The 24,811-nt window shown below is 43.0% G+C and overlaps 1 protein-coding gene across 1 annotated transcript in view; it reads right to left on the bottom strand.

Annotated features, from left to right (window-relative positions):
* MTUS2 (microtubule associated scaffold protein 2) overlaps positions 1–24,811 on the bottom strand; it is a 161,999-nt gene that overhangs the window by 14,273 nt on the left and 122,915 nt on the right. Inside the window, exons 6-7 of the mRNA XM_066340362.1 lie at positions 6,102–6,168; positions 556–770 (exon numbers count right to left, since the gene is read on the bottom strand). Coding sequence (XP_066196459.1) covers positions 556–770; positions 6,102–6,168 — 282 coding nt within the window. The remainder of the gene's footprint in view (positions 1–555; positions 771–6,101; positions 6,169–24,811) is intronic.

The following is a 24,811-nucleotide window of genomic DNA, read 5'->3' as shown; positions in this document are numbered from 1 at the left end:
TGAGGATACTCCTGTCTATACACAGAAAGCAAAGCAAGGAGAAACACCTGGGATGTACAGTCCAAGAGATTAGACTGAATGGCAGGGCAGCAATCAGGGCACACAGAGTGTATCACGTGCTCGATGTCTAGGCTGCATGTATTGCATGGGTGCTATCACTTCACTTGCCCTCTAACTAGCAGATAACAATGGGATGGCTCTGCTGGCCTTACCTGTGTGGAACAGGTTCTTATAACCCTTGGTTTTAGTCATAAGTTGACTATTATAGGTGGGTTGAGGAGCAAGTATGTGTGGGCAGCAGAGCTAATCTTAATATTTTTATTGTAAGACATCAGCAAGCATGTGAAGACAAGACATGGCAATGTAACAGACTAGTGTGTAGGAAAAAAGTAGAACTAATAGGGAGAAAGAGCAGTAAAGATATTCCAGTTTACATTTTTCCACGCATAACTCATTACCAGTGTCTTCATGTTGAAATGTTCAATGTATTTCATTACCTAAACCAAATCCGTACTACCATGAACTACTCTTCAAAGGCAACAGGTGGAGACTGACCTGATCCTGATGCTGCAATTTGGCTTGTTCCAGCTGCAGCCTGTGCTGCTCCTGCAGGCTCTCCTTCTTGGCATTGTACTCCTCCTGCAGCCGCTGCTCCAGCGCCTGCATCTCCTCCTGCTGCTGCCTGCGGAGCTGCCTCCCCTCCTCCTGGAAGCGCCTCTCCAGCTCCTCCTTCTCGCTCAGCAGCTTCTGCCATCTCGCCGTGTTGAGGTCTGTGGAGACAAGACCAGAGTCCTCACACTGCCCAGCAAAAAGCAGAGGCACTGGACCTGTTTGTAGAGCAATGAGCTTGGCGCTTCTTTCCCTCTGTTATACAAGGGATATGATTGACCATTTGCCAGAAGGACCTGTGTCTCAAACATCCCATTTTCGAGCTGTTCAAAGCTGCTCATCCCTTAAACCTGTCTCCAGCTCCAGCAAGGACTATTCAAATCCATTAATGCAGACTTGCTTAAAATATCTTTTGCATTCAAACCACTATCTTGTGTGCTTCATGGCATCAGAGAGTACAATGAAAGGCTGATACTGAAGGCAATCAGAAAGTGTGAAATTTTTACTGTAGTGATGTAACCCAGTGACTGTATCTCAGAATTCACACCACTGTTTTCCAACAGTTCTATCAAGTCAAGAAAAATCAGTCCATTTCCCCATTTGGTTCATCACCTTTCTTGTCCCCCATGTCCCAGAAAAGCAATGTCACAAACACTGTGTCTTCAGCATTTTGCTTTGCTTAAGAACAGTTGCAAAAAATCCAGATATTGAAGACTTGATGCAAGCTGGACAAGATCAGCCAGAGTACCTTTACAGAGCAAGTTTGCTCACTGGTAAAGATCTAACAGGTAAGAAGTGATTAAAATCATCATGACCATAACATTGAGAATACTAGAGAATGAGAAATGGGTTTCTAATGGCACTGCTAGATCTTTCTGATTTAGACCCATAGCTGATTTAGAAAGATGATCAGGTTTTTGAACCAATTGACGGAATATTTATCCTTGCCTTGCCTTTCAAAATGCACGTATCATGCACAGACCTGTATGGCACTGTAGGTTAGGGGATTGGGAGCAGCTGTCTCCCTGCTGAATGCTTCAAATCCATATTTATCCTATGACAACATGTTTGTTTAATACCTGTATCTTCCCCTCACTTTCTACTACATTGTCAGCTTGTGCTAATTTTTCCCAGGACCACAACAATTTGTCCAAGTTGCCAGTGCTGTCCCCACAGCTTATGTGAGGTGCACCCATGCCAAGGTAGTTTGGACTCCCAAGCTAACCATTCCCTTCCCCATGCAGCAATTTTTCACCCTGTTTAGAGGCCTACTTCCACACTCTACTGGACATCATTATCCAGATTTGCTCACTATGTCCAGACAGGTAAACACTGCTGGGCTCATGTTCTGATCCTGGTATTTTCTGGAGCACTGTGAGGGAGCCTGTCCCTGTCAAGCTCTCTGCTCCTTATGGAAAGAGAGTGAACCAGTGAGTTTAGCACCTCAGTGGCAGCACACAGAACGCTTTCCCAGTTGCCTTATATCCAGAATGGAATGGTACATTAGTTGGAATGTCTTGTCTCCTGGCAGTCTAGATTATAGCTCTAAACCCTCTCTCTTGCTTTTTTATTAACTTTGGCATGTAAAGTGATCCCAGAACAGGAGGGTTATGCTTGCAGCTCTGCCTTCAGTAGAATTCAAACTTACTCAAGCTTAAAATAGGAGATGTAATGAATCCCATCTCTTTCCAGCCTCTCTAATGAGATTACCCAGCACACAAGGAGGGCTGGTGAAACAATGTGCTCTAACCAAAAGTCCATCTGGAATACATCCTGCAATCTGAAATACAAGACTATTCACAAATCAGACACTGATGCTGGTGCAAAATGGAGGGAAGGGGAAGCAGGGAAAGTGAGCTTGCATGGCATATTCCCCATACACCAAACAGTGCTTCTGAAGGGAGAAAATGAGGCAATTTGCCCTATACAGAATATTAAACACCTCTAATGAGAAGGAGTCATCCCTATCATAAGTCTCAGACTAAGACAAATGAAGCTGAGGATTGAAGTGTTGAGGAAAAACTGAATCTCTTCTTAGTAGGGAGATGGACCTTTGGGCCGGGTTGACCTAGGACAGACATAGCAGAAGGCAACACCCATGAGAGCCCAAGGGTCTGCAGCTCTCCTGTCTGGGGGGGCAGGAACCTGGGAGAGCCTGGAGCCAGCTGTGGCTTCCGTATGTGGTCCTGGTGAAACAGCTGTGTCATCTCCAGCAGGAACCCTGTAACAGATGCCTGAACAGATGACCTGCTACTGGAAAACTGTGGATTTAGCTTTCAGGCATTGAGACAGCTCACTTTAACAGTAGAGCTTCTCTTGTAGAAAGAAGAAAAAATTACTCAGAAAAGTTATATGTATGTATTACTGACATGGAACAGGACAAGAGGAGCACAACTATTACTGGTCTGTTGTGAAGAGTTACACCCTGGTTTTATTTTTCCTCCTCTGTAGGTATCTCCATTGCTGCTTACAGGCTGGAAATGGCTCTGGCCTTTCCTGGGATGACAGTGTGCTGCGTTAAATGAGACCAGCTACTGCAGCTTCCCTACTCCCTCAGCACTGAGTGCACAACAAATGAGCAAAACCCACTTCAGGCTGGGCTGGGAAGGTGAGGACTTCACTGCTGGACTGACCTTCCTTCCCCCACCACACACAGTCAGAGCCACAGTGCAGCCTCCCCAGCCCTGGCACTTTGCATTCAGGAGTGCAGCTCCTGTGGGAAACTGGGGGCTGGTGCCTTGTGGCTATACAGAGGGACTTTTTCCTTCTGACATGAGAAATGGGCTCTTCTTCCTGACCCTTGGCCCCAAAATCACAGACAAATCACGGCCACCACACTCAAGTTAAGTGTCTTCTGACTGTGAGGGATATCCAGGAGGAGATGGCACAAAGGCTTTGGCTTCAAAACTCTTGAGAACACAGACAATACAAGTTTTAAACTTGACATCTCACTGCCTTTTCTTCACTTAGGCTTTTTATGCATCTCCATACCTCCTCTCAACACACCTCATGTCATTGGTCTGACAGTAAAGGAGCAGGTAATTTTGACATTTAATTTCCACTAGGCTGAAAGGAAACAGCTGGTATTCAAAACCTCTTCATTGCAAGAGACTCAGTGTTGCAGCACTGAAAAGTGCTTATATTTATAATTTATAAAGATCGGTGTCTTGAGTGTAGAACGATTGCTTGTCATGTTTTCCTAGCCTTGCTATTTCTAGCAAAATACATGAGCAAGCCTTTTTGCTTTAAATGACAAGTCCCCCAGTGTTATAGAGGCCAAGATTCTTCCCCAGAACTGGGCAGGGAGAATCACTTTCCTATTTCACCCATGCTGGTTTCAGATGTGGTGTGATACTTTCACAGGAGTGCTGGGGGTAAAAGTGGACAGCGTTGTTTGAGCTTCAATATTTTGTCTGGCTCCAGAAGGATGCAGGTCTCCCTAAGCTATTTTTACACATTTTACACTGCTATTGCTTCAGCAATGGTTTTATTTACCACAAGAATTTTCCTTAAACATATACTCCTACTTTTCTGAACAGTGCATTCTCTGTTGCAGTTTCATTGCTTTGCATAGCAAAATCCTGTAGATTCTGTTGAAGTTAAAGACTGCATGCTGGGAAAACCAAGCACATTCAGCACCCAAATTATAACTCTAAATTACAGCTATTGCCCAAACAACAAAGTGTTGTTCTCACTGTCTGTATCAAACCTGGATAGTCCAGCCTTGTTTTGCTGATTCATTCAGGTATTTGCATCAGTAAGTCAGACATGGTGAATTTACACATGAGAAATTGGGAATTTCTGACCAACACTCATGCTGTTTAGCTGGACTGGTTATTTTTAAATTAATGAAAACCTACTTATTAAAGTGATGGAGGCAAGTCAGAACTACACCTTGGTTGTAGTCAAAATAACTTGCTGTGATTTCCCCTGAATTTCTTCATAGAATCACCCAAGATTGCTGTTGTCAAATAAAGGACTGTTTCACTCTTTATTTGCATAAATCATGTACAGTATTGTACAACATACTGATTCATCTGATAGTGAGACCAAAATAATCCTCCTATAGCACAGGTGGGCTGTGTGTCTCCAGCAGCACCCTCATGTCTCCAGTAATAACCTCAGACTGTGCTGCTCTAGGGACTGCAAAGACCTGCACTGATAAGAAGCTCTCATGGACATGGCATTTACCCTTTTGCCTCCTCCACAGTTTTTAAACATCAGTTGTTTCACAAAATTAAGTTTTATAATTTTATACCAAAGTAAAACAGACTGTGCAGCAATTTTTGACTTATGTTGAAAAGCGTAGGCATTTACCTTCCATATGTAGGGATATATACTAGGATTTTTAATTGCTGATGAACTATTTCCCGTTCTGCTGAAGTGCAATACCTGCACATGTTCCTCTTTTTGTTGATCCCTACTAGGAGCGCTTCTAGCTGGCAATGTTGCATCTCAATGTGGCACAGAGAAGACTACCTCCACCAAACAGCTACCTGTGTCACTCACAAACAGCCTCTGCTCAACATCTCCATGTTTTCCAGAGTGATGGGAGGAAGAGGTGGCCTATAATGATTCCTCCCCTTCACAAAGCACAGGGAGGATCTGCAGTTCTGCCCATCCCACAAGGGTTTGGCCTGAGCCTCCCTTTGCTGGCCCTGTCATGCTCTGGCCACATGACACAATCTGTGCTTAATGGCTAACCCAGGAACTGGGCTCCCACATGCAAGGAAAGCATCCAGTCATCAGTGGTTCCAACACCTTTTGGTACTCAGGATGTCCTACGATGCAGTGGTCCTGCTCTCCATTTTCCCTGGGGCAGATGAACCCAAAATCACTCTCATTCTGGAGAGATTTAAGCCCAGAAGAACTCAGCCTGTTAGCTGAAGCCAGAGCAAAAGCCCATCTTCTCTCTCAGGAGTGGCAGTATCTTTACACTCTCTCTCCTGTCGAGACCAGAAACTAAAAAGGAAAAGAAGGGCATGCAGATATACAGGGAATACACAGACCAAATGGTATGCACTGCTCTTTCTGTCTTTCAGCCTCAAGGAAGAGACCTTAGGAATATCAACAAGCAAATTCTGAGCTTTGGTTTGTAGCTGAGCTGCAAAACACAGCCATGTTCCTAAGCTGGTGATGCATTCTCAGTCCCTGTGCACTGCAATGGTCCCAAGCTCCCATTTCTCATACACAGTGCTTTTTCCTCAGCAGTGCTGGGACTTGAGGACAGAAGCTATAGATTCATGGAGAACAATTTGTTTAGCAAAGATGATGTACCCCCTCCAATGTGTGTGGTGATGAACCCGTCTGCACAGTGAAGATGTGAAATAAAGGTTCCCTGCATAGGCACAAAGCCCTTTGCCACTGGACTTCAGAAAACACTTCATCACATGTATGGAGGTTCCCCAGGATCATGTCACAGGGAATCATAATAACTGCTTTCATGTAAAGTGAGAAAATGATTTTGTTGTTACTTTTCTTGTACTACTTACCAACTTCCTCCCTGATCTTTCCAAGCTCGACTCCTAACTCCTTTATTTTCACAAGGGCATTTTCATTCTGTTTAAGGAAAAAGAGAGAGAAATATGTATAGTACCCAGGTTTATCCCAGATAAGTACTTTCACATGTTCATTTAGTAAAGCAGATTAGATTGATTCCTCATTCTACTTTTTCTATTTTTTTTAGGTGAGGGGAGTGGGATTATAATGAACTCATTCAGTTTTTAAATCAAGCTTAGGAGCCATAACTCACTGGCTACAAATAACTTGTGTGTCTACAAGTACATGCACACACAGTCACGTGCACACAACAGTGCAGAATACTCTACTTACTCCTATGTGTCTAAAAAGGCATCTGTATTTTTTTATAATTTTGCGGTCAGCCTGCATACCGTTTACAGCTGGATTGCACGTACAAGATGGATTTCTTAAAGCTGTTAAATTTTTTTCATCTATTTAAGCCTGCATTTAACCACCCCCAATCATATTAATATGTTCAGAGAGTCAAACTTACAGAGCAGATTGCTGCACTCACACCATTCTATGCATGGTGAGCATTCCCATACAAACACCACTAATAACCTGATGTTCATGCCTCTCTCCACATCTATTTCTGTGATTTTATTTATTAGGGCTCCTTTCCTTGACTGGTCTCAAAAGAAATCTGAATATTTAAGGAGTAAAACAGATGAATTGGCTAAAGGAAAATGAGAACATATTTACATGAGCAATGTTAGGGTGTTACTACCAAAATGCAAGGACTTTGACAGCAGATATCTGTGCTGTGCAAACTGACAAACAAAATTCTTATCTCCATCCACTGGAGTCTGATTTAGTACAATAAATCCCAGCACAGCGGTTCAATCGTATGGGCACTTCAAATTGGGATGTATCATGAATCATGTTAGAAAGAAGACAAAGGAATATACCCCGCTGGGAAGGTCACTAATGATTAATAAAACTAGATCAGGTTACTATAAATATGTCGCGGGTTAGAAAAGATCAAGAAAACTTTAAGGACACTACAGAAAAATCATATTTAAGAGAAAAAGCAGTACAGTAGGAAATTGAATTAAAAAGGGTCCTAGAAACCAAATCTTTCCATATTAAGCAAGCAAGGCTAATAAAAATCTAGGGCACAGACAGGATTAGTTTGGCTGCAGGATACATAGCAGATAAAATAGCAGGTCAGTTCTGTATTACAAAAATGAAAGGGGGAAGAAACACTTCAGAACTTAATGTTTCTGTGTATTTTTCCTGCACCTGACTTTTAACTCTGTTAAGAGAAGTAACAAAACTTTATTTCTGATAATACCAGAATAATGGAATCTGTAATTTGAATTAATCTTTTAGCTATTGCATTTTTGGGAGGATTTCCACCAGATCCAAAGGACACACTTTCCAGAAAGTTTGCTGTAAATGGAGTGATAAACTGAACTGATTTGAGAGCCTTGAAGGCTTGAAGAGACCCAGATGATCATTCTTATTCTTATTCTTATTCTTATTCTTATTCTTATTCTTATTCTTATTCTTATTCTTATTCCCTGGAGACCCAGAGCATCTTTCTTATTCAGTTATGGGAAGAAGCCAGGAATGCAAGGCCTGGCTCCTCCAGTGACTCCTCCTGGCTCTGTACCCTGCCGAGTAATGCACAGGGGGCTGGTTGCCAGAACTGCAGAATGTCCAGTCCTGACCAACTGCATTAGGCCCAGAATAAAATTATGTAGCTTATTGTGAACTTTTTCCTAAGTAGTCAAAAAGTTGTGGAAAAATATGGAAAAAAAAATTCCAGATAAATACAGCCTGATACAAAACCAAACCAAAACAAAACTCAAAAATCCCAAAACAACAACAACAACAAAAACAAAAACAAAACAAAAACCCTCAAAACAAACAAACAAACAGAAAACCACCAGATGCCTTCACACAGTTTCCCAAACCAGCAGGCTGAGAGGAGTAAGGTTTCCCCTTTTGGAGAATACCATTGCATCTGCCAATATGGTCTATTTAACCCACTAGAACCATTTTAAGAAGTGCTCTAGGCAGACTGCCAGGCCTGGTGCCCTTGGAGGTGTATGCACAGGGATATGCTGGCTGCAGGACTTGCAGATGGGGAGCACCCACTCAATTACCAGCTCACATTCTTTGAAACAAAAGCCCCTCAAAGCAAGGGAGCTCTGCAGAAATTATTTATTGGCACCCACAGATAAGCAGAATTCAGTGGGATTGTACCCACTCTCTTTACATGAAGAAAATTAAAAGCAAGTAAAAAATCTACTCTTTTGGGAGAAAAAGTGTTTAAAGTTTTGATCCCCCATAAGAAATATTACAGGCTCCACATTTTACATGATGTTTTATCTTAGATACGGTTTTTCCTACTCTTGAGGACCCTTGGCAATGGCATCCTCTCCAAAAATGTGGAGAATTGCCATGGTGCTACCTTAAAAATGCTACCCCATAACTCCAGCTCCAGCATGAAGACCAACCCACCAGGGCACTGGGACTCTTGAATGCCTCCCACCACGCTGGGGCTGTGGTTTCCAGAGCAGAGCAGCCCCTAAGGCTGCCTTGGGCAGCCAGATCAGCACAGCTCAGGTGCCTTCGCTGTCATTTTACTGCTCTGCTAATACTTCTTGCACTGTGTTTTATTTTGGCCAGAGCTTCCTGTCTGCTCTTTGGGACCTCAAGTTTCCTGGGAGATCAGATGTGCAAGGGTTGCCCTCAGTGCCAAGGCCTCAAGTAGTCCCTCTTTCTCAAGGGGCTCTTCCAGAGAGCAACAGCATGAGTCCTTATCTTCCTCTTGTGGAAGAGAAGCGAAGTGCACTTTTGGCTGAACAGCAAATCAGCCTCACGGTTTCCTGGATGTGCAGTGAACTCACAAATCCCCAACATCTTCTGTAACTGCAGCCTGCTTTGTCAGTGTGACATGATAGGTTTGGGCTGTCCACCTTCCTGTGACACAGTAAACACGACAGCAATGCAAAACAAAAAAAGCCCCTGCTTGTTATTGTCAGTGTGGCTCTGCAGATAACTAGCACTCCACTGTCAGTGTAGCCAGGGAACTGGGAATGCCAGCACTAAGGAAACCAAACATTACACTAGAGCAAATCTGGATCTGACTTCAGAATGCAAATCTATCACGTTCAGTGCTGGGATTCCTATACATCCACTGTCAAAACATCAAAGCAATTCAAAAAATTCACAACCACACAAGGAAAGCATCCCCAAAACAAATCGATAAGAAACCAAGTCCAGAGGATGTCCCATTGGATTAATCATTCTTTTTTAATATTTATCTCAGCAAAGTATTTGAAAGAGAAGACAGGTAAGGAGCTGCCCTCCCCAGAGTTTTGTGCCCACTAAGGCTCAGCATATCAAAGGAGCTTTGTAGGGATTCTCCACTAGGTCACCACTTGGAGTTGAGGCATTGAGGATGAGCATCCAAGGGCCAAACCTAACTTAGGTTTAATAAGGTTCATCGACTGTACATACCTGTTTTCAGTAGGTGAAAACATCAGAGACTCTGTAAGGAGAATGTGCCAATATCCACTATTTCCAGTGCAGCAGTTAAATGGCAAGGAAGAAAAAATATTGCTTTGATGTGATCTGGAATTCCTTTTTTTTAATGCCAAAAAAGTGGAACAAGAACAGTGCATTTTGCACAAATTAAAATGTCACATTTACTTTTCACATAATTTTAATGAATGATGGATTGCATTACTTTTTAGAAAAATGATGACAAAGGTCTTCTGTTGGCTGCATCCCAAGAAATTACTCTGATGCTGAAGTAATTTTCATAAAATAAGATTACACTCATGATGGAGACGAAGAAAAACTACTTCCTCATTCCTGAGCTCTGCAACGTAATGATTAAGTCTTGTGTCTGGAATATGTCCCATCTCCTCAGACAGAAAGAAAAGTAGAATAAAACAGGTAGAATGATATGTTTGCCCTACTGCTCTGTTGAATAGAAAACACAGTAGCAACTCTTTTTCCTATCATCAGCTCTATAGCATACAGACCTCCAATATTTCTCTTGTGAAAGACTTGATGTTGGACAGAGTTTCAGCGAGTGAAACAGACACTAAAAATGGCACATATGAGTTCTCCATTCAACACAAACCACCCTGAAGATGGACTGAGGCATCACCTTCTTTGGTGCAACAGCTCCAGAAAACATGGCATGTAGTCAGGCAGGTAGGCAGAGGTATAGGAAGAAAGCAGGAATTTGTACAATCAAATAACAGTGGCCAAACCTAGCAGTGTAGCTCAGAAAAAAATCAGCTGAATTTAGAGATTACCGCATGCAAGAACCCAGAAAAATAACTTGGTAAGGAGATGTCATAATATGGACCTGAGGATGGGCAAGATGCTGGTGTTGTCCAAAGAAATTAAGAGAAGAAGCAGTGATGAAAGAGGCTGTGGGGAGAGGCTGAATGGGGCACTGAGCAACCTGATCTCATTGAAGATGTCCCTGCTCATTGTAGCGGTCTCGGACTAGATGATCTCAAAGATCCCTTCCAACCCAAACTATTCTGTAATTCTGTGGTTCTATGAAAGGCTCTGCTTTAGTTGCATGGAGCTTCAGAGGACAGGTGGACATCCTCAAGGAGACATCATCAGGGAGACTAGTCAAGATTTTACCTTGGACCAGGAATAATAGAGGGATGAGGGGGCAGATTTGAGGTTTGTCTTAGACGCTCTCTCCTCTGAGAGCTACAACCTAACCGAGAGATACTAATGAATTAGAAATACTAATTAGGTAAAGTAAACCTCCAGGTACTTTTTAACAATAGGTAGGTAATATTAGGTCCAGTATAGAAATGGAAATAGGTCAGATCAAGCAAGGAATGTCATAAAATTGCTCAGATCCACATAAAAAAGTCAGTAGCAGCTAGGAAGCAAACATGGGAGCCAGGAGTTACCTTTCCAAATTAACATGACTCTCCACCCTGCCAGCTTACATGTTTGGATTCTGAGATCCAAATTTATGCTGGACAAACACTACTCAGTTCTCTCAGTATCTCCTAAAAACTCTCTGCACACAGATGCTCTGTGGCACTGTTATTAAAACTGCTCCTCCAGAACAGCTGTCTTCTATGCAGAGCTTTAAATATACTAAAAGAAAAAAAAAAACCCCACATCCCTGACCTGCAAATGGTGCTTAGTCACTGTTGAGCTGTATTCAGATTTCCCTGTGGCAAGGTGATACATTATAATTGGAAAGAGAATCATAAACATTGGGAATTCTTTTGTACCAATAAATATTTCTGATGATAGTTGTAGAAGCAATAACTGAACCCACTGCAGCTGATATTCAAAATTACCTACAGTCTTCCTTTAAAAAGAGTTGTTTTAATGCTGCTGTTCAATCATGCTGGTTGTCAGGTAATCCTTCCTCATAACACCCTTTAGGTTAAGTTTACAAGCACTTAGACATTCCACAGTGACTGCACTTTGCCAAGTTTGATATTAGCCCACACATTTGTTCTTAACCTGGTTAGTAGCATATCACAAGCTATATTTGAACTATTATTAGGTAAATGGGAGACACTATCAGTTTTTCATTTAGCAGAGTTATATGAATATGCCATAAAACAAAACTCTAACAAGAATACAGTGCACAAACATGTATTTCTGCCAAGATATTTTTCTATTAAGCAAATTAGATGCATATATGCATTCTCTCACTCTTCAGTACATAAAACCCAGGCAAATTTCCAGAAGAATAATGGGAAAAACTATGTGTTCAAAGTGTCTCACAACTTCTCCTGCATATGCTATTTTCCTGCTGCCTGTAGCTGTGTAGTTACTTCTGCACTGACATTTCTTGCATGATACATTTTGGTGCCTAGGAATGTGTTTGATTTAGATTCACACAAATATAAGAAAACAGGTAGTTTTGTCTTGTTTAGGTTCTCCTAGACTGTAGGATCATTCCTCTGTTGGAGATGTAAAACTTTAAGACAGTTAGAGGCTGAATAATCTCTCTTCAAACTTTAAAGTTTCCTTTATAACTTGTACTCCACATGGCTATTAAAAATGTAAGAAAAGCAAAGTAGCAAACAGACTGTTGCTACAGAAGATGCCAGCAGTCCCTCCTTGTTCCATGAGCATCCAACCCTTCCATTTAGACTGCAGGATAAACTTATGTAAGGCACTGCAGTGCAAGAGAAAGCGACACTTAGACCTGTCCCTGGTGAAGGGGAGATCAGCACACTGCAAACAAGCCGAGCATCGCTCCCCTCTCCGCCACCCGGGAAGCGCATCCGCCACCGACCCCAGCGAGAAGCATCAGCACAGGCTCTAACACGGCTTCCCTTTCCCTAAAGGATAGAAAAAAGAGGCAAAAGTACCGTCTCGTCCTCGCACAGAGAGGGGGGAAAACACGTGGAGCAGCATTTGCCCATCCTGGCAGGACAGCCACCCACCGGACCGACACCCGCCGGACTGCCGCCGGCCTGGCCCGGAGCCGGAGGATGAGCCCCGGGCGGTGGCACAGTCACAAAGGGATGTCACGTCCCGGCGCGCCGAGACCGGCCGGGGGGACTTGTCAACCTGCTGCCTCCCGGGGCGCCGGGAGATGCCGCGGCGGCGGGAGCGGGGACGGGTCGGTGCCGCGGGGCTGCGGATCCCGGCGGGATCGCCCCCGGCCGGCGCTGCCCGCTGCCGCCCCGCCGCCGCACTCCGGGATCCGGCCTCTCCCGAAAAAGGTTGCTCCGGCTGGCAAAGGCTTGCCCACAGCAGGGCACGTCCAGCAGCGCCATCGCAGGGAAGTGCCGGGGGGGGCGGCTGCCGGGACGGGGCTGGAAACTTCGCAGCGACAGCCTCAAAGGCGCTGAAATCCGAGACGGAGCCTGGGCCGGGGTGCCGCTGGCTTCTCCGTGCCGCATCCACGGCCGCTGATCCCCGTAGTGCCCGTTCTGCGCGTCCGCTCGGATGGTGCCTTTAAACTGAGCGAGTCCCGGCGCGCTGCCGGCGCTCCTGCTGTCCCGCAGCGCTCCCGCATCCACTCCCGGCGCTGCCGCACTGGGCTCCTCCCGGCCGCCGTGCGGGATCTGCGGCTGGGCACGGCTGCCCCGCGGTCCTGCCCGGCCCTGCGCGGCTCTGTCGGCGCGCCCCCGGGCGAGCGCAGCGCTGCGCGGCTCCACGGGGCCGGGCGCTGCCCGCCAGCGGCTGCCGCCAGACTGCGACAGCGGCCGGCAGCTCGTCCGCGGCCGTGGGGGTGTCCCCCGGGTGTCCCCCGGCCTCCCGCGGCGCTCTGATCTCCCTGAAAGGACTTCCCCTGAAATCGGGGATTTAAATCGTGACGACGATAGACACCCGCTGGACCTCAGTGGCTCCTTATAATGCAAAAACAGATCTCTGCAGCGTACCCAGAGACTTTTGTAATCCTCCAGAGCTGGCGTAATTTTCTAGTCAGGTGTATACGCATTTACATCACATAACCTAACCCTGACCCGCACACACACGCGGGTGTGCTGCCGTGTCCGGTCCGTATCAGTTTGCCCACTGCGAACACATTTTCTTGGCCAGACGCAGGACATGGAGCTGCAGCAGGCTCATTTCTCCCGGGCTGTTGCCTTAGGCATGACATATTTTCCTCGAACAATTTACATTAAAGACAATGCTGGGAAAAGGCAAAAGAGTTCAGTGACTCACATCCAAAGTGGTATTTCTGCTGCGTCCACTGTTTAAACCTGAAAAACAGTATTTTCCTGAAAACCAAATCACTACCAAACACACAGAAAAGTGACATTGTCCTTACTGATGAACAGCTCTGCCTTCTGGTGGGAAAGATTCTCAGGTCTGTGCTTCTCTGGACAGGAATGTATTTGTTTAAATGTATGTTCAACTGTGACCGATGATGCCCAAAGTGATTTTAAAAATAGTAAGAACCCACAAGAATGTCCAACAAAACTGTGTTAAATTACATTTAAATTCTCATGTAACTTCAATTTGTATCACCTTATTCTCTCTCTCTCTCTCTCTCTCACTCTTCCTCAGCCCTGACAGGACTTCAACTAAAATTTTAGAATATCACAGTCAAGTAATTAAGACCAAACAAACCAATGCTAACAACATACACTCACCTAACAAACAAATAAACAAAAAGCCAAACCAAATTTTAAATTGCACTCTAAATACATATCTTTTAACATTTGCATTCAAGACCTAACTTTCTTTACAGCATCTGAAAATTAATTTGGTTGGCTACTGAACAGCTACAGATTTGAGGTAAAAAGAGACTTCTTTGTATGGTGAAATAATTTCATCCTCACTGTAGGAGCTTTTTTTTTTTTTTTTTTTTTTTTTTTTTTTTTTTTTTTTTTTTTTTTTTTTGCCACACAATCTGAAGTCTGTAATTTGGATCTTTTACAGTCCAAATTCCGACTGGAAACTTTCTAACTGCCATAGAAAAAAACCTAAGTAACCACTTGTAGACAAATTACCATGGCCATTTCTCTGAGCTGGCTATTAGAATTACAGTACTTAGATCCATGTCTGACTGTCAGGCAGGGAAAATAAAACCTGGTCATTATTCCTTTTGTTATGCTTTTAAAATGAAATACTGATCTCCAACTGCTTTGCTAAGAATAGGGGATTTGCTGGTTGCAGTGATTGTAAATCTAAGGTAAAGATTAGCTACCAAGGTCCGTGTATGACTTTAGTACCACTTGAGCATGGACTGGAAGAGAAAATGACATGAACTGGAAGAGAAAATATTGAAGTAAAACTTAAATTAGCAGAAATAATTTGTTGTCCTTTTGGCAAGGGTGAATTGAGGTCCCAGAGGCTGATTTAGGATTGATAACAGATAAGGATGTGCTTGGGAGAGCTTCTGGGCTCTTTGGTCAGCTTAGATCCTTTTGGATAAAGTGAAACCAAACTCAGTTTGAATTAAACCTAATTTTTCAAGGTGTGTAGCATTAAGATGAGAAAATGCCAAAGTTAAGAAAGCGAATGGAAAATAGAAACTATTTTAAAGAGCAGTACCTCAGTCAAATGCACAAAGAAGGAGAATGAAAAAATAATTTAGGAGGGGTCTCTGTGGTGGCAGCATGCTGACAGGTTACTATGTGGAGGACTTCAAGCACACACCTCAAGGCAACAATGCCTCAAGAATTAACGATAAAGGAAGGGAAATGAACATAGCTGAGACAGGAGCAAAACACTCAGCAAAGCAGGCACATCAGAGGAGAGGAGGAGTCCCTACGCCCAAACACCATGAGAACTGGCACTTTAAAGAGCAGGTTCAAAACAAGGTTTTTAAATTATTGATTCTTAATTTTAAACTGCTAGAGTCATCTGCCTGATTTCAGTGGCATGTGGCACTTGGTTCAAATACTGAGAGGCATAGTATTTTAAGAACACCTTGTTAAGCACAACAGAGCACCAAAGGCAGAGAGATCCACACCAGTGCAGACTGCTGCCTCTGTACTCAGAAAGAACTGGTATTTCTAGATAAGGGTAATAGGTAACTCTCACCTTTTGGGGATCGAGTGACCATGTGGTGCCAACCACAACATTGATCACCAGGCTGGGAGAGATTGGGAGTTTCTGAAGAAGGGAGGAGGCCTATGGGGACAGAGGACAAGGAGTTGCAGTAAATGGAGCTATTGGGCTGAGTTGGAGATAACAAACAGACCTGTTCAAAGATCAATCCTGGGGGCAAGTTATGCTATTCACTTTTGACCCTGGTCAAATATTAGTGATATGCAGTGCTGGGATGCTCTGTCCATCAAGGGGTGAGTGAAAACATCGTGCTTGTCAAGCTGGATGCTATTTAGGGCTATAGGAGTGGTCATGATAAGAAATATAGAATACTGAGCACTCCAAGGTCCCAATCACAGGGACAAATAACAGGAAATTCAAGTAGAAGATGGGAACTCCTCAGCTGGAAACAACAGCCAAAACCTGTGTTGCTTATCCAGTGAATAAGAACGATGTCTTACTGTACAGATCTGAATAAAGCAAAAAAAACCTTAGGCTCTAGAAAGCACTAAGAGCGAAGTTTAAATGCTTTAAGAAAAGCCACAGAGAGATCTCACCTGAAACCTTACACAGTTCTGGTCCCTTGTGTTTTGGGGATAGCAGTTCTGAGGCAGGGAATATATAGCCCACACCACTGGAGAGGTGCCATGTATTTACACACATCTGCTTTTTCTAAGAAAACAATGGTAAACTTGGAAAATTACAGCTGTCTATAAATATAGGGAGAGCACTAAGAGAGGCAGAAGTACCTCAAGGTCAAAAAATGTATTTACATAAGGATACAAGGGTGTGAACTTGGGCATACCTAAGTCACGGGAGATTCTGAAATGGTCCTCTAGTAAAACAGAGGAAAATATAATTACTTTCAGGTTGAAAATCAAACATTTTAGGAAAGAAGTTACAGGATTTGGAAACAGGGAGGGTCCGGATTTGATGACCCAGAATGAACTTTGCTAGCCTTTTTTTCTATCCATGCAATACTGCTTGTCTGTGCCTTGTCATGAATATATTGCTACGGATTTTGCTGATGATCCACACCCAGAATGTGAATGTGCCTCTGCCAAACTGCTTTGCATGGAGCTCTGTCCCAGCAGATCTGGCTCACATTTTCCTTCAAGGCAGAATGAAGAAGTCTGTGTATGAGACAGAGATCAACATGGGCTGGAAAACCTGCACTGTTAGTTAAAAAAACATTCTTCATAGAAGTTGTGGTTTTGTTTCATTTCTGGAAAGAGAAAATACAGATAAGTTCACAAAGAAAGGTGTTCCTTATGTATAGGATTAGCAACAAATGTAAGAATGTAAGAAGAAAGAAGTCTTATTAAATTAGTTTTTAGATAAAAGTAATTGCACAAAACAAGTGACTCAATGGAGAGTAATTTAGTATATTTACAAAATATTGTAAATATTTTACAGTATTTATTGACTTCAGTGGAAACACAATGTAGTTAGCGCCTGACAGGGTAAGGCCCCTAGGTAATTAAAGGCCAAAGAGGATACCTACATGTTCCTAAATGTCCCAGAGGAGTGGCTTAGTCTACAAATAAACTATTCTAATGGTAAAAAGGCACCACGGGGAGCAATTTTTCTCTACAGTGACAGAATCAATGCTTTCCTCCACAATGCACATAATACAATTCCTATTTACTATCCAAGCAATTCCAATATTTTACATCTATTGAACTAAATTGGGAGAGGTAGGGATAAATTAGCCACATTTTATAATTTACTATGGTCCCCAAATGGGGGACATTATTGTCTTTAGCTCCATAATGGTCTTTAGGTATCAGAATAAACAATAAATCATCAGGGTTCTATACATATATTCTAACATGTATAAGAAGATGGGATTCCTAACCATTAGCATCCAATGTTTTATGGAGGCTGGCTAACCTTCCTGGGAGAGATATAGTGCTTTCCCTGGATTTTCACAGTGCAAAGATACAGCCAAGTGTGGAGATGGAGATCCATGGAGAAGGAAAAACAGAAATCTTGGGAAAGCTCTGGGAGATAAAGGTAGTAATGCAGTGCCATGCGTGTCACAGAGCAGGAGAATCCTCAAGGGAACTGCATGTTATTCATCCTTTATGAAACTCTGGAGAGGCTTGCCGAGGGGCATAGCATGTGAAGTATGTCAAACAAGTATTTAATTTAATTCAAAGAGATAATGCTCTGAGGGCATGAGCAGCCAAAGACAGCACAGGAAACATGAAGGGATGCAAATTTGTTTGCAAGAGGACTACGAGGTCTAGGAATAAGCTGATAAGGCAGTATCCAGTGCTTATGGAAATAAACAAAAGAAACAAGGAGAAAGCTGAAGGAGACAGTGGTTAGTGGTGAGGACCAAGGAGACTGAAGATAGCACCATGGGAGTACAGAAAAACATAATCGGGAGAGAAGGCTGAGGTGGGGCATTCCAAAAACTGCTTCACCTGGTCAAGAAACAAAAGTACAGATTCAAAAAAGGGAGATGAAACTACGGAGAAAGGAAAGATTGTTCTGCAGGTGGCATTTCAGAGGACAAAGGGATATGCAGTGGTGAAGGGAGACAAGGAACAGGAGACTGCAGGAATGAGGAGAGATGTGACAGTCAGATGCAGAGGACCTGGGGCATAACTGAGACACTGCAACGTCTGTAATGTCTCAGCTCTGGAGAGTGATGGATAAGCCAGGCTATCGGCAGCTGCCGCCTCCTGGCATTCCCTGCGGTCAACAGCGGGAGGCGACGGTGACACCGACATTAAGCACCTCCAAAGGACGGCACGAGGAGAAGTCTGGTTGGCGGCATTCACTGGGGGTGGGATTTTGTTCAAGGCAGTGCAGAGGCAGAATAGGGCAATGCTATTCCAGCAATGCATTTTGAACAGGAGCCTCAGAAAATGATTGAGTGGCATGCCAAAGATGAGAGAGCAAGGCAAGGAGAAGGGACATCCAGCACACTTTATGTGATTATCACAACTTATTTCTCTGCATCTACTTTCTTCAAACACTGTTAGAGTCTGTGTGACAGAACATGCAGATGGACTTTGTCAGAATTTTGATATCTACAAGAGAGAAGCTGAGTGTACTTACAGAGCTGCAGACAAGTTGGGGAACTGAATCTATTTTTCAATAAGCCAAACACTGGCCTCAAAGACTGAAACTGACTTAGTGTCAGTATTGTTAATTCTTCGATTCTGCAAGCAGTATAATTTGAAAGCAGTCTCAATTAGTCCTAAATTCTCTTTCCAATTTCACTTATTGAAATTGCCAGTCACGCTGTATTTCTGTGAGTGCTTGAAACCAATGAAGACGAGTGCTGCTGTCAAAGGAAGTGTTTTAATCTTCCCCTCTCCTGGTCACTTGTCCCACCTTCCTTCCTTATAATCCCACAAGTGTTTGGGCACTGAATCAGGTGGGAATTAAAACTGAAGCAGGGATAAAGTGGTGAATCAGCTTTGCTAGGACAGGGCCAACTTCCCCAGGACAAGGAATGGAATCCACCCTCTGCTGTTAGCCAGGAGGAGAATCCTCTGTCACAAGCCCCTGAACCCTAATTTTGTCAGATTGAAAACTACAGTGGCCCAAGGAAGTAAAAAAAGCAAATACATTCACTATTGCATTTCATTTTCCTTGTTGGAGGTGGATTACAAGTTTTCTCTGACACAGCTCTCCCATCAGCACAGTTCTCCAGTTGCTCTCCAGACTTACACACGTGATTCATTATTTTCCAGGTTGGGGTTGTTATTTTTGTTCTTGCCTAACCTTACAAAAATAATTCAGAAAATGTAATATAGTGATTTGGGGATTTCTGGAGCTATGAGGATCAGTAGTGAGTTTCAGTGAGATGACTCAGCTAGAGCTGAAAGTCATGCCAGATGGCCCCAGAATGGCAATTTCCCTTGGATTTACAGTGAGGTTTCACATTTTGTGCATTACTCAGTACCATGAGGTTTTAATGATCCTCAGGCAACCTATATGGAAGCAAACGTTTTTTTTTTAATATAGTTTTTCAACTATACAATTATGCTATTGCATACTTGGATGAATAGAATGTTTACTCTAGAATTTAACAAATTAACACGGATTACATGCCCTCTGTTTCTCTAGTGAGAGAGCCCAGCCAGATGACTCCTTTTCTAATGCAGTTCTCATATAAAAAGAATGTGAGGATCTAAATAGAATTCCTTCAGAGTTTTGTTATTTCTGCTAGTGTAGCCTTACATTTATGTTAGTGTCAGTAGTTTACAAGGCCATGGGTTAAAATTCATGAGAGAACAATGCTTTATTACTATGTTTTCTAGTTCTTGCTATCTGGAACAGTACAAAGTAAGCATTCCAAATGAACTAGCTCTTGCTGTCAGGGAATTTGTATTTCCTCATTTGAAGTATCATTTATGCGCAATATCACAAGAAAAAATGCATGTTTTCACTGAACTCCTCTCCTGCCCTCTACCCAGGAATACATCCCCTGCAAAGTTATATCTGAATACCAAGCCTCTGAGTAGCTGCAAGCAGATGGCCAGTTTCTTAAATCAACTTTGCAGAGAAATATTCCCTTCTCCCAGCAAACAGGTAATCTCCTCTCCTCCACTCCCAAGTTACTCTGGGCCAAAGCCAATGACAGCTTCAAGCTGCTGTACTTTGAGGCCAAGCAGAGCAAGGCACAAGTGCTGACAGCATTTCTATGACACCAGTGTCAGTGGCAAAAAATTCCAGCAGCTTTACATGGACTAAGTTTCTCCTATTGGAAAGATTCTCAGTGCTCTGTTGAGAGGAACAGTACTTGCTACCATTAACAAGAATTCAAAATATCAGTTGTGGGCTTGGGAGGTTTTTACACATAGAAAACCTAGCTCAGATGATTTTTAGAACTCATTTTAGAAACGCATCATTTATACTAACTCCTCTGTAGTTAGAGTTGGTTTTAAGAAAGAACCATAATAAAAAGTTCTCAAATCATGATAATAACCACACCACCACCTTCTAAACTTATGAAGTGTGAGAATTGATTGTAGGAAGCTGCGTGTGAATTAGATCTCAGAGTAAGAGCAAGGCCAGAAAATTTCAGGAGGAATGCAGCTGAACCTTTAAGAGTTCATTTCTGGAACCAGATAGCTCAAACCTGAAAGGGGGGTTAAGCAAGACACAGGTTGTGGGCTGGGTTTATGATTCAAAAGTGAAGATACATACTCTTGGATGGCTGTGAGGACACAGAAGGAGGATCAAGGAGATACACTTTCCACTTGAAAGGATAGCAAAAAATGTCCTTGGAACACAATTACCATTTATATATATCTTTGAGTCATGGTCTGTTTAATCTAGATCCTGCATCGAGCCATGATTATTGCCAGAAAATTCAGAAGAAGGTGCAAGTAACCCTGTATTAGAGAGTGTGATGAAAACCTGTTCTGCATGGAAAACTCCTCTGAATATCTATCTGAAAAAGGCTTCCAACCTTAAAATAGGCATCTCCCCTCTATGCAACGTGCATTGCACCACCAAATATTAAATGTCTAGATATTCTTGCTACCGACAGATCTTAATAGACTTTAAGGGCAAAGAATCAAGGGGTGGATCAATCAAATAATATGATTTTTCAATCACAGGACGTGGTATTTTACACAATTGCTGTTCTATAACTACTTTTGATGAAAATATTCCCTCTATAAAGGCATCCATTGGCAAATTGCTGACATGAAGGCGTGGATCTGCTTTATCTTCTCATAGTGGTTTTTTTCCAATATTTGATAATCTCTAGTTCTAAAAGCCTGTACTTCCTTCATGTGTTGATGCTGCAAAATTTCTGCAAAAGTTTAGCAGTGGTTTCTGCTAAACTTTCCCCTGACTGGGGAAAGTGCTTTCTGGTACAGAGCAGTACCTCCCTATGAGAATTCTTCTGCTCTGCTCTCAAGCCACTTTGCCCTTTTTCACAAAGAAATCAACAGTTCTCTGCTGTCTCTCACAAAAAGGGATTTTTCCAGATTTCAGAGTTGCTTATAACTCTTCTCTTTTTCCTCCCCATTTTTTAATTGTCTTCTAGAGATGTGTGAGCACTAGTGCTAAATGTCATATATTCAGTGTCAGTCTCCCCAGTGCTGAGCGTCCAGGGATTGTCACTGCCTCCCTTCTACTGGCTGCAACTCTGCTTTCTCACCCAAAGACCTTGACAGCTTTTCATAACACTTGTTCACAGTAGGAGCTCACATTTGGTTTGTGCTGACACCAGAAACTCTAATTACTCACGGGTTTACTCTCTTCCAGCTGATGGCCAGAACACAGTTCCAGGCAGCGCTGGTTTCAGCCTGGCTTTGCTGCATCCATCACCCAAAACCAGTGCAGTGAGAATGTGAGTGTGTTGGTTTTATATGCTTAAAAGGGCAGGCAGCTTGCAGTCCACTCATCAAATATGTGGCCCTCCAGCTGCTAAAATCTGTAACCACAATCCACATGGACTTCAGAAGGGATATGAAATTGTACTTGAAAAACTGAAGATCAAATCAGGATTTCGCTTGTAAAGGAAGTGCTGCATTTTTGTCAGCATGTCCATATAGGAGGTTTTGCAGATGTGGCACACAGTCCCGAAGCACATAAGGTGAAATAGTTGTCATGGTCTATCTGTATTTTCAAGCCTTGAAACAAGCGCTGGAACAACCTCACATCTGCCAGGAATTTTGATCAACAGGGAAAGTTCCACTACGTTGCTGCAAAGTCCCTCTTGTGCGTCAGCTCAGAATACATCTGCTGATGGATCTACATAAGAGGACCTGTGATATTTACACTGTCAACCCCTGGGATTGCAACAGCAATTTTGGAGAGACAGGGAGTTGTATCAGCAGAGTGTTCTAGCTCAGGAGTACGTAGTGATGAGGGAACACAGTAAATAATCTGAAGTCTTTCTACAAATGACATTTTAAAATGCCTTTGGGGCAGGGGAAAGAAGACAAAAAGCTCTTTCAGGTGTGTCAAACACGCAGCAACTTCTAGAACTTCATTTCAAGTAAAGATTGATGAAATTAAGTTTTACATGAAACAGAAGATATTCCAAGATTATGGGAAAGAAGTTCAAGCATTATAGTCACATGAATGGCACCTACATAAATATGTGGTATATACCAAACTGTTACCCGTTTATTTTGAAATTAATTCTTTTTATGTATTTAGCCATTGCTTTGAGTCTGTTATGCTCCTTTGTGATGTGTTTGTTTTTAAGAATACCAGTTATCAAGAGGTGAAAGGAAAAAAAATCAGGCCAAATACCTGGAAATTTTTGCCAAATCAGGAGGTGATCTCTTTTTTTTTTTTTTTTTTTTTTTTTTCCTAGTCAGAGCAGAAAGAAATCCCAAAATATTTTTCTTTTGCAATACGGATCCCATTGGAAATGCAGAGATATCTGGACAACATCCAGTCCCTCCTAAACATTTTTCTTCTACTTTCCAGGGCAGAATAACTCTGCAGACACCTACATCTATCAAGCATATCTTTCCCTAACATGCAAGTTGACTGTGGGTTGTCATTGCCTCTCCAGAGGGCTGGGGAGCTTTGCCTATCAGAGACCTGCCTTGGTGCTTCCCTCCTGCATGGCTGCTCAGTATGAGACAGCTTAAATCAGGCAGCTCAGCATTACACAAGTTTTTCCAAGAGGCTTCAAAAACCCTTTCCAGAAGTGCAGCCAACTTCAGCTGCTGAAGGGCTCACTACTTAACTGTCTTGTGGTCAGAGCAATCCCCCAGGCTGAGGTTCAGGCTGAGCAAAGTGCCTATGCCAGGAACAGGAAGAATGTCCATGTGCCAGGTAATATGATATTCCAGATTAAGGGGGAAAATAGCTTTCTCTTCTCTAGAGGAGGCCAAGACCCTGCACAGAACTGAAGAGTCACGGGACCAAAAGGGTCCTCCTGCAGCATGCAGCCAAGTGCTTGGGGTACCAAAGCTCAGGTGTATAAAGGCATCTCCAGCCTCAAACAAGGTCCAAGTTCAGGCACCTCTTGGGTAAATGGTAAACACCAGTGCTCCCCAGCCACCACACCAAAGGTGCCAGGGCTTCTTGTACAGTCCATGTGCACATACTCAATATATCCCCTGAGGAGAAGCATCCCTCTGGGTCTATTCATTGACTGTAGTGTGCTAAGCAATTAAAAAAACCCTACAAAACTAAACAAGGAAGAAATAAAGTTAATTTTCCCCCACAGATGAAACCAGAGTGTGGTAAAAAGAATAGCTGTGGAGTCTGTTTGCCTCAGAAGCAGTCATCAGCCCAGCAGTGATGCTGAGGATATGTCCTGCTGCTCATTTCTGCAGCTGCCTGGAGCCATGCGCTGCACCACGGGAAACACCAACAAGGGCAGATGGGACAAACCTGTGTGGGATGTAAAGTATTCATCACACCCATTTGGTGTAAATAAACACGAACAGTGGGAGTATCCCTGTCTGCAGAAGTGAAACTGCTTACTGGGCTCTCTTCTACAGCCCACAGAGCTGCATATACACAACCATTGTTGCCTCTGCCCCTCCTGGTGTATGTGGGTTTGCTTTGACTTCTTGGCTGCCCTCACTATTGCACTTGAGTGATGCACTGGGAGGACATCTCACTGTCCAGTCCTCCTCCTGTGGTGCCCATCACTGTGACCCTGTTGGTGATCCTCTGATCCTCAGAGCCCTCTGGTGCTCTGGCCCTTTCCCCTGTAGAGTCACTGGAAACACAGAGCCTCTTCCCAGAGGATTCCTGAAAGCAGAACACTCAGCACAGTGTGCTCAGTGCATGCAGGTGTGTGTATCCATGCACACACACACAAACACGTGCCTTCCCATACAAATCCCCCAAGAAACTAAATATATGGTAATCTCTGGACTCAGTCCCTTTGACATGCCAGTTTTAATCAGGCTTTTGCTTATTTAGATGCTGAATGCTCCAGGATTGGGGCGTCATCTTTGTGTCATCCTCAAAATGTCTAGCACTCGTTGGGATAATTGTGGAATAACAAAAACCTTAATGTCTTAATTTCTATTAAGAATGCTATATAGAGGTCAAATATTAACAAAGAGGAATACATTAAGGCAGCCAAGTGCTTTCTGTTTTCAACAAGCCCAGTTCAATCCCATCATCTTTTTGTCCTTTGTTCTGTGTAATTTGATTAAACACAAGCTAATGTTAACTTAAACAGATTGTATTCCACTGGTGAATAAGAAGATAAAAATTGATTTTTTTAAGTGAGGCTAGCCTTTATGTT

Source organism: Sylvia atricapilla, chromosome 2 (assembly GCF_009819655.1).
Source record: "Sylvia atricapilla isolate bSylAtr1 chromosome 2, bSylAtr1.pri, whole genome shotgun sequence".
Taxonomy (NCBI): Eukaryota; Metazoa; Chordata; class Aves; order Passeriformes; family Sylviidae; genus Sylvia; species Sylvia atricapilla.
The sequence above is the reverse complement of the archived record's forward strand: the minus strand, read 5'-3'. Positions and strand labels throughout refer to the sequence as shown.